Genomic DNA, 11,072 nt, shown 5'->3' with positions numbered 1-11,072 from the left:
GTGTGTGTGTGTGTGTGTGTGTGTGTGTGTGTGTGTGTGTGTGTGTTTATTGTATTTGTCGTATGAGTTTCTCTGTGTCCTCGTAATTCAAAAATTTCAACCATTCATCTATCACCTTTTTGATTTCATAATATTGCATTGGGTATATATTTAATTCCTTGTTTAATTTATTGTACAACTGATTCGAACGCTTTTTGTATTGCATGCTTCCAAACGCATTTTGGTATGAGGGACTTGTGCCGCTATGTCCTTCCTCCTTCTTGTGTCTATACTTGTGTTATATGGTAAGTCTTTATGTTTTTTTTGAAATTATGTGTTTTATGTAAACTTTTCTAACCGCGAGTAAGCCACAAGTAAGGTACAGGTTTTCTGTGCAGTATCTACGTTTTTGAAAGTACATAACCCTTATCAGACCACGCTGCGCTCGAACTATCTCAATGAATTTATATTTCGCCGCACCTCCCCATATGGGAATACAGTACATCAGAACAGATTGCACCAAGCAATATATATTTCATTAAGGAGATGCTTATGAGAGTCTTTGCTTCTGGTCATCTTTCCCGAAACTATCTCAGAGATCTGAACATCCAGATTAGCTTTCTAACCGTGGTAGAAACTTGTTCAATGTGTGACAGTCTTTGATCGATGATAATACCTAAATATTTAGTTTGTGATACTTTCTCACCACAGTTTTCATTACACACACATTTTTTACATTATAGAGCCACCACTAACGAATACTTGAGAACTCAAAACGTGACATAAATAATAAAAAGTAATTCGTTTATGAACTATAACTACAAATTCGCGCCAAATTTTTTTTTTCACTTATACTTTTTTTATGATATTATGTACATACTGCCTATAGTTTTGTAAATACGTATCATTAATAATAATAATAATGTATATGTTATTGTGCGTGTAACTGAAGAACCTAGTTTTTCTTGAGTCGAAATGTTGCATCGTTACGAATATGTAAGGTGTTGCCCTAAAATCGGATTGCTGCTTTAAACTTTTATAACGTAAGTATACTCAATAATTAACACTTCATATTAATGCATAGGTAACTAAATTACGGGTTCATTTTGGCATTTTCATAACGTGTCACCTTGCATTATACATTTTCATACATATAATAAAAAACGAATGTCTTTCTAATTAAATAATCAAAACGAAATCTGAAACGGCAGATATTTAGTAATAAATTACTACTAGAACTTTACCAATTATAATCTCTGTAATACTTACTAATCCGAAGATATAGACGTTTGTTACTTTTCAGAAATTGGAGGATTGAGTGACCACTTAAAAATAATTATTATTCAAAAACGTTTCATATTAGTGACTTGTTTTATATTTTACAAATTCATATGTAACTTTTACTAAATCTAGACATAAACAAAATTTAATTCACTTGTTTGGTTCTTAAGAAATCGTTCCTTTTAAAAACGTGCACATTGAGTAAGCATAAGAAAATATTTGTAAAAAATTGAAAAAGGCACTAATCGATCTGTAATTAAAAACGATAGTTTAGCTAAACTTTTACTAAAAACTAGTAGAATAATATTATATGTAAACTTAATACTTTTGTAGATCTGACTCTCTCTCTCTCTCTCTCTCTCTCTCTGAGACTCGCCCTCTGTGAGAACTGAGTGAGCACACATTAAGTTATTTTTCTCTTATTTTATCTTTTTACAAATAGAAAGATTGGTTTCTACAATTGTTTTAGAAGTTTTACTAAATGACTAACACATTTTAAACATTTTACAGAGGGTGCTCACTCAATCCACACACACGTTAATTACATTACAACTTTAATATATCAATATCACACACTCAACATAGCTCCGCACTGGGGAAACCCTGTATCGCGGGTGCCATGGACCCATACATAGACGACCACAAATTACATTCTCCCGGCCCGGGAACCTGAGACCGTTCGGCCATAGAAGCAGTTTAAAATGTGGTAGTCATTTAATTACTACCATATAGGTCACCATATCACCATATAGGTATTAACCACATAGGTCAAGCTTTGTAAAGAACTTGTGTTATTATGTGGCTTACATATGACCATTGTAACTTAAAATTCGAATCAAAATCAAATGCAAATTCGTATTTTCTCGGTTTCGTTTGTCGACAGTGCCCGGGTGATATATGAACTCGAACCGAATTTTATAAGTTATATTAAAAGTTAAGTTTAGTTTTGTATAATAAAAAAGATAAAGTAACCGAATGATTTTACTGGTGAAGTGATAGATGTTTCTAAACGATGTGACAACAGCGTATAATCAAGCGGCTCATTACTTTTCTATTGACTTGTATGAAATTGCGATCATAATGTACTTCTGTTGCTCGTATGTGCCGGTATACGCGAACCATGGACCAATAACTAAATAGGACTGCTAATCACGATAGAAGACCACGTCGTTGGGTATTTATTACCTATTGGTTCACCAGATGTTGCGACAAGTATCGAAGCTACTCTAATTTCTAGTGATAACAAACAAATCAACTAGATGGCGCTTATTGCACAGATTTTTATGAATATTGCCGGCTATTCTTTTATTTTGTGTAAGATTAGCGCCATCTACCCATATTAAGAAGTTAATGTATAAATTAGTTTGTAACACACAATGCCATCTGTTGACACGCATAGTTCTCAAAGTTCAGAAAATAATTTTAGCCCATGATCAATATTTTAATAAGAAGTTTTTTTCTTGTAAGTATTACAAGGAAAAAAACTGCCTTCTTATATTACAGAGGAATTAATTGATATCCACCACACTACTTCCAATATATGGATCAGCGCCATCTAAATATAAGACCGAATGTTTTACCTTTTTCAGAGCTACAGTCTTTAGTATGGAGATTAGCAGTCCTTTTGAGTTACTGGTCCATGGTGTTAATATAATGTTTATTGTACGTAAATAGAACCCTCCAATAAAATGAAATGTTTCTTAGCTTGTGTGGCTTATTTAAATTCTATAAATGTACAGACGTCTATAAATTTACGCTACAATTTGGAATCTCGTTCTCCAAATAATTCTCTAACTAATAATGATTCATTCTGACCGGCTACTACAATTAAGAGTCCGGGTCTTTGAATCAGCTCCTTTGAACAACTCCATAATGTATTCTCAATTTACTTTGAAACTAGAGCGGGCAAGCAGCTGCTAAGCAATTATACATTTTAATTAACTGGAAAAGTCGGAGATGCAAAGAGTTTAGTTGCAGCCTTTTTGTTAGCAAAAAACTAATAGACAAATCGCGGATATTTGTCTTTTTTTGCTAATGTTTCATGCTCTTCACAGGTCCCGTGGTCACGGCTAACTGGGGTAATATTGATGCAAACCACCCTATTATGAACTACATTAGTTATTTTGATTTTATATCCGACTTACATAGCAACCGCGTTACGAGCTCGATAATGTATAATTAAACTTATTATATTCCTGTAAATGTGACGCTATAGCAATTATTATAACGAGAACAGACTCAGATTTATGTAGCAAAAGTAACAATCCTTTATAATTCATTTTTAATAGGATAACACGTCATACCACGTCAAGGAAAACGTAGTGTGTAACCTGAGCTCGGTGGCCGGCAGCGGCTGGATGCGAGCGGCACAAGACAGGGAGAGTTGGCGTGCTCAAGGGGAGGCTTATGTCCAGCAGTGGATGCGTGTAAGTTGATGATGAGGATATAATATTATTAATTAATATAGGTACAATATCAAGTGATAATAATAATTGTACTCTAATATCAACAATAATAAATAGTGAATATACTCGTAAAACAAAATACCAACATTCATAAAATGTACAATTAAGATTTTATATTGAGATTCATTACAGCTAAAATGGTAGGAAAGCTAGATAAAATAAAAATAATTACAATATTTTAAATTGATCGGTGAGCTTAGCAGCACTCATGTGGGATGCTATATAGATGGAGTATGTCTCAATAATATTAGTTATGCCGATGACATGGTGCTGCTGGCACCATCGATCAGTGCACTTAGAAAATTAATTGGGGTTTGTGAGGATTATGCCGCCTCGCATGGATTGATGTACAACGTCAAAAAGACGGAGTATATGGTCTTTGGGGTCGCCGGTAAGAAGAGTTCTAACAATGTGCTTCCCATAAGTCTCAATGGAATTCTATTGAAGAGAGTAGCTCATTTCAAATATTTAGGACACTATATTGCCGACGACCTCAAGGACAATATGGATATAGAACGCGAGCGCAGGGCACTGTCGGTGAGGGCGAACATGCTGGCTCGCAGGTTTGCTCGATGTACGGTGGAGGTGAAGGTCACTCTTTTCAGAGCTTACTGCACACCACTATACACGGGGGCTCTGTGGGCCAGCTATACCCAAGTCTCGCTCAGGGCCATGCGCACGCAATACAATAACGCCTTCAGGACGCTGATGCGGCTGCCGCGGTTTTGCAGTGCGTCTGCCACGTTTGCTGAAGCCCGTGTGGATAGCTTCATGGCAGTCTTGCGCAAAAGATCAGCATCTCTGTTGAACAGAATACGTGGCAGCGGTAACAGCCTCCTGAAGACAATTGCAGTTAGGTGTGAGTGTCCCACAATGCGGCATCTCATTAATAATACAAAATCTGTTCTAGAATTTAAGTACTAACCTAATTATAAGTTTCATTGTTGCTAACACTTATGGATCCTAGTTATCTGAATAAATGAATTTGAATTTTAAAAACAATAAAAAATTGTCTGAATAAAGGTAAGTTGCGCGTTACGGTAAACTTTCACAAGGAGCTCTACTGTTTCTAAGAAATAATGAATACTTAGTAAATATTAGAAACATCAGGGTATTTTCATTATACAGAATTATACTTACGTAAAATAGAACATATATGTTATTACGAATATATCCTTTTTCTTTTAGACAGACAGATTTAAATGAGATTATATTTTTCTCAAGTACAAAAATGGTACCGTGGTTAGTATAATCTCTGTACAACTATAAAAACGTTTTACCAACTGAACAATTAAACAACGGTGTTATTTCATCTTGATTTCAAGAAAAATCTAGATCCTACGGAAGTGATTAAATAAAACTGTAATATTTAGAGACTGTGGCAATGTAAAGAAGTTGACTTCTCGAGTGTCGATGAATTCAAATAATTAATGTCTTTTTTATACTACAACTCTTGAAGAGATCGTATCAGAGTGTACATCTTCATGCTGTTTTTGGCAACTATTCTATTTTTAACTCATTGAGGCAGTAAATTTTATTTTTAATTAGCAAATCCGCACACCAACGGCAACAAACAAACAAACAAAAATGTCTAACCGCAACGAAGCAAACAACACGGACAAAGTAATTTCGAATAATTTTAAATTAGTAAAACACATTTGCTTTTCATGAATACGTAAACCAAAATAGTATTTTTATTTTTATTTCATTATTGTGAATGAGTTACCGAGCTTTCCATTGGTTAAAATTTAAAATATTCACGTTACAATACTGTGCTGATATATCTTTGATGGGTATAGATACGACACTATTTATTTTAAATCATGTTTTTTTTTCAGATCAATGAGATATTTTTGAGAAAGGTCGTTATTCTAGAAAGCTATCGATATGCATATACAGGCTGTCCCAAAACTCAACGATAACCTAGGAACAGGTGTTGCCTAGTTTGTAACAACCCAGAAAAAAATATTGAAAAAATCGGAGTAATTTTTTTGTGATATAAGCATTTTAATGAAAAATGTTGAAAATGTCAGGTCGTACACCACCATTTTTAAGTACTACAATTACAAATTTGCTAATTTTGCTGTTCTAGTTTTTGTAACGTAACCCAAGTAGCCCAGCTAATGAACCCAATGCCAAAAAAAGTCCGAATTGCTAAAGTTTCAGCACAAAAAAAATAATGTAGTGAATGTTTTTTTAATTTTTAGAAGATTTATTCAAGGTAACTTTGACACTCCATACCGGAAAAAATTGTAACTCGACTACCATGGCACCTTCTTACAAAAGTTGGCGCAACTAATCAAGATTCTAAAAGGGTATAAAACCTTCTACGTCATGCTTCTTGAAAAAATAATCTAGGTTTTTCTAAAAATGGTTGTTTTATATATTTAATAATTAATTAATAGTCAGTAATCTGACAAAACTCGTATGTGAACGTAGCATCTTCATCTTCTATGCCAGCACAACTATAGTGAGCCCATTAACAGCAAGCAGAACAAGCAGCTTCGTTTGAATCTAAATACCACTACAATACAAAAAGGAGTATTTTCAACATCACTGTCGCTGTTTTTCTTTAATGATAGTTACTTTTTTCTTTTTAGGTACTCTTTTGGTTTTAGCCGCACATTTTATCCAACTTTTTTTAATATTTCATTTCTTTTTTTATTCTCTTCCGCAAGCTTCTTTCTTTTTGTAGTCTCTTCCAATTCTTGTTTGTATGGTTAGGAAGTAATGAGTGTGGATTTTCCTCGTTTTCTAATTGTGCGAGAAGTTTTTCGTGTTGCTGGGAAGGGCATTATTTGTTGTGGACTAAAACGGGGTACTTCATACCCCATCTTGCCCTTTCAAACTAAATTTAATTTAAATAAATACTAATAAAATCAATACACGATAAGTCAATGCATAAGAGCTTACCCCTTTCCCCTACTAGGAGCACTTTCTAAAGCACAACAAATTACAATCTCAACAGTATAGATTTGAATTCACAAAGCCTTTCAGTATTTAGTAATAAATTTCAAAAATAGTTAGTCGCCTCAGGAATATTTAACTCCAGACGAATCTTAGGCGCTTGAGGCATTTTCTTTAATTAAATTTCCACATTACGGCCCGCAAGGCGGTCGAATACCGCCTTCGGCGTCCCCATAGCGCATACTAAAAAGAACCTTAATCATATTGATTAATTGCTCGCTACGACTGCTATTTGTTAATAACGTTTAATGAAAATTTATCAAGAAGTCATCAAATATTTTGGTACTATGTTAGCTACCTAGTACCAAAAAAAATAATAGCTTCACTAATAAAGTGGTACTTACAAGTGTATTACTTACTAGTGTAAGTACTACTTAATTTTTATCATACGTATCTTTACACTGAATAATTCATGTGTAAATAGTACACTGCGTATAATTTATAAATCATTTATATTACGAAGCACTAAGATATTAGGCATTATAATATTATGTGTTATTATACCGATCTAAAAGCGCACAATCTGATATTGTATAGTATTGGGTAAACGGGTGAAGTGGGTTACGGTGTTGTTCTAAGAATTACAAAATGTATACATAATCCATCATAGGAAAAACTTGCGCAGTCTTTCCAAATCAGGTGGAGGAGGGAAAAAAGTAGTAGGAAGACACAAAGATTTTAGGAAGTATAAGGAAGAAAATGATTCGGGCAGTATTTTTTTTGTTATTAAATATGGCAAGCATCTCCACATAACTTGGGACTTGTCAACTTACCTATGTCTCAGGGTGATGAGCGCTGTGGTAGTGCCGTTCAGATCTTTATCATTTATAGCTCTGAGTGGCACTGTAACTGTTATAGACAGGCATGTCGCTTAGTATTGTAAAAACAGTCACAAAACTGCTTCTTCTCCTTAATATGTGTCTGGCAAAGCTAAAGTAAATTATTATACGAAATTATAGTCCATGATTAAAATCATACAATGGAAAACCTAGGATAAAAAATAATAACATTATAGAACGTGGGAAGGAACGGACAAGATAAAAAGTAAGCGAGCTAATTTAAATAATTCAAAAAGCAACTCGACCTCAAAGGTTTGAGGATTATAATGATAATAATGTGCCAGGCAACCATTTCATTACAATAAGGCAATTTCTTGTTCTATGAGTAGGTACCGTTTCAACGGAATCCTCACCAGGTATCCAATAACCGGAGTTAAATAAGAAAATTCGATAAAACGAGAGGCCAACCAGTATACAAAATCAGCGAATTATTTCACCATAAATATTACCTAGCTAAATTTTGAATAGATATAATAAATAATTCACAAACCGTAGCCAATTTATATCGGAATATACCAATTACGATGTGCTCGGGAACAGGTTGCTATCTAAACAATCAATGTTGCAAATAATCCTTAATACTGAAACTAATTGGTTTATTTTAACCAGCAGTATTACTAAGAGAACCAATTTAATTAAATCTTCTATTGCCCGTTTTAAATCATCAATAAATTAATATCTTAATAGGGCTTTATTGCAAGGGTCTACGAAACACTTCGTATAGGCAAAAATAAGTATTAATAGAGAGACTGTGCTAAGCTAATACGGAAAGGGTCTGTTTTTTCTTCCATATAACTTTGCCCTAAACGCGTATCTCATATACAATCACATATTTTTAAATAAAAAATTACAGTGAATTCTTAAAAAAATTAAATATAATTTAGTAATTAGTTTTACTACTCGAAAATATGGTTCGAACATTTATTTGTTTATTCACTTATTTATTTGTACCTCAACACTAACTTATAAATTACTGGCAACACAATTATTATATGTGGCAATGTTTATTCTCCAAATGGTATGTAAAAAAAGGTCTAATCGTCTTTTGCAGTTCTGTAAAAAATATCCTGTAATTATTTTATAGATTATTCATTACGAGTCCATTATTATATTATTAAAATATCTAATAAGGTTGGCTAAAACACTATATTCTAAGCTGTTTAAATGTCACTTCATGTCACACATGTCAATATCATAGATTTTTTGTACCGTTTGTGTTACTGATTTAATTTTTGATACCTATATACAGTAGGTTTTGGTTGTTCTTTACGGAAATTCTCTCGACGTGCTTACGATTTAGTTTTTGACGTATTTTCTACATTGACAGCTGTCAAATCACGGCAATGCACGTTTTGTCGAACGCAGTATTGTTTATTTTTAACCGACTTCAAAAGAAGGAGGACCTTTACAGGTCCCATGGTCACGGTTGACATGGGACCTGTAAAGGACCCGAAACGTCCGTTTGTTTGAAAAAACAAATATACGCGATTTAAATCCGGAAAAATAGTTTCATTTCCATGTGTCATGTCCATCAACATAGAAATTTAAATAATAAAATAGTGTTAGTGGGTGATTTCAATATTAACCTTTTCCAAAAGGATAACATTACGTCACGTTTCCTGGAAATCTTTAGCATACATAAATTCAGATGCAGAGTTACTAAAGCTACACGTATTACATCGCACTCTCAGACTTGTATTGACAACATTGTTACAAATTTCAGTAAATGTAAAGCAGAAGTATTAAATCTGGGTATATCCGATCATACGGCACAAATGCTGAAATTTCCTTGTTCCGCTAGCTTTTCTGTCAGACATTGGTATGTTTATAGAAGAAAAATTGATAATTACATTGACATATTTATGAAATATATATCTCAAATCAAGTTCCATGAGGTATTTGAGCAAACTCATCCCAATGAGGCATATAATGTAGTTATTGATATATTCAAAACTGTATACGATTTGTGTTTTCCGATAGAAAAATGTAAAGTGACCTTCAGAAAGAAACCACATTGGAAAACAAAAGGTATTAAACTTTCTAGCAAACGCAAGCGTCAACTTTTCGTTGAATTCCAAAAATATAGGTCCGATTCTACTATTTCACATTACAATAAATATAAAAAAATACTTAGATCCACTATACGACATTCTAAACGCAAAACGAACATAAATTACATAACCAAAAGTACAAATAAAACTAAAGCCACTTGGAATACAATTAAACAGAATACTACAACTACAAACGAAATACCAACAACAATCAAACATTTACATACCGATCAAGGAAATATAACTGACCCTTCACAAATAGCTGAACATTTAAATAGATATTATGTTACACAAAGTTTTAATTCCAATTTTGTTAATAATTACAAATCTATCCAAGAACATGAAAGTAAGAGCGTATATTTGAATCCAGTTGATGAACAGGAAGTTCGACATATAATTAAAACTATTAAAAGTAAACGAAGCTGTGGCGACGATGGTATTTCAATGCAAGTGATAAAGACTAGTGTTGACATTATTATATTGCCACTAGTACATATAATTAATTTAATGCTACAAACAGGCTACTTTCCTGATAAAATGAAGATATCATTAATAAAACCTTTACATAAAAAAGGTTCCAAAGAAGTCTCAGAAAATTACAGGCCTATAGCTCTTCTTCCGAATTTCTCTAAAATATTTGAAAAGGTTATCTACAAAAGAATAAGAAACTTTTTAGATAAACGTAACATATTTAGTCAGTTTCAATTTGGATTTCGTTAAATGAGATCAACATCTCTATCCATTTTTACATTTCTACATAGTTTGTGGGAAGCTATAAATCTTAAAAAAGACAGTATTGCACTTTTCTTGGACATGACAAAAGCGTTCGACTGTGTTATACACTCTATCTTGCTAAAACAACTTGACAAATGTGGTCTTCGAGGCGTAGCAAATGACTTAATACGTAGTTACCTATAGGAACGTAAACAAGCACTATGTCTGACCGTATTTAGCAATAAATGCGTGCAAGAGGCCAGATCGACATACTTAAGAAATATATTGGGAGTGCCACAGGGAAGTGTACTGGGTCCTCTTCTCTTTATTATATATATAAATGAACTGCCACATATTACTCAGTGTTATACACGCTGTATACCTATTATGTTCGCTGAAGATGTCTCAATATTATTTACTAATAACGGAAAAACAAAAATTGACTACGAATTTGACATAAACAATACATTGAACGGTCTTATTACCTGGCTTAAATCACTAAATTTAAAAATAAATAATTCTAAAACAAAATATATGCAATTTGGTAATTACAAAAAAATTGACTTAGATTTACACATAACTTATGAAAATGACGTTATTGATGAGGTAAACACTACTAAATTTCTTGGTATTACTATCACATAGATGTGCTAAATAACAAGCTTGGTAGTTATTGCTATGCTTTATCTGTATTGGTCGATGTAGCGTCGGTTGAAGTTGCAAAAAACGCATATTATGGGAACGTATACCCATTATTAATGTATGGTGTAATTTTT

General features: G+C 33.1%; 1 protein-coding gene across 1 annotated transcript; it reads left to right on the top strand.

The window, feature by feature from the left end:
* Nucleotides 1-3,989: 3,989 nt before the first annotated feature.
* LOC113238544 lies at nt 3,990-4,584 on the top strand (the record flags this gene model as incomplete). The annotated part of the gene is made up of 1 exon (XM_026475368.1): nt 3,990-4,584. A coding segment is annotated over exon 1 (595 nt), but the record flags the coding sequence as incomplete, so codon positions are not given.
* Nucleotides 4,585-11,072: the final 6,488 nt, after the last annotated feature.

Source organism: Hyposmocoma kahamanoa, unplaced genomic scaffold (genome assembly GCF_003589595.1).
Source record: "Hyposmocoma kahamanoa isolate Upper Pololo Valley unplaced genomic scaffold, ASM358959v1 96717, whole genome shotgun sequence".
Lineage (NCBI taxonomy): Eukaryota > Metazoa > Arthropoda > Insecta > Lepidoptera > Cosmopterigidae > Hyposmocoma > Hyposmocoma kahamanoa.
This window is presented reverse-complemented; position numbering and strand designations above follow the sequence as displayed.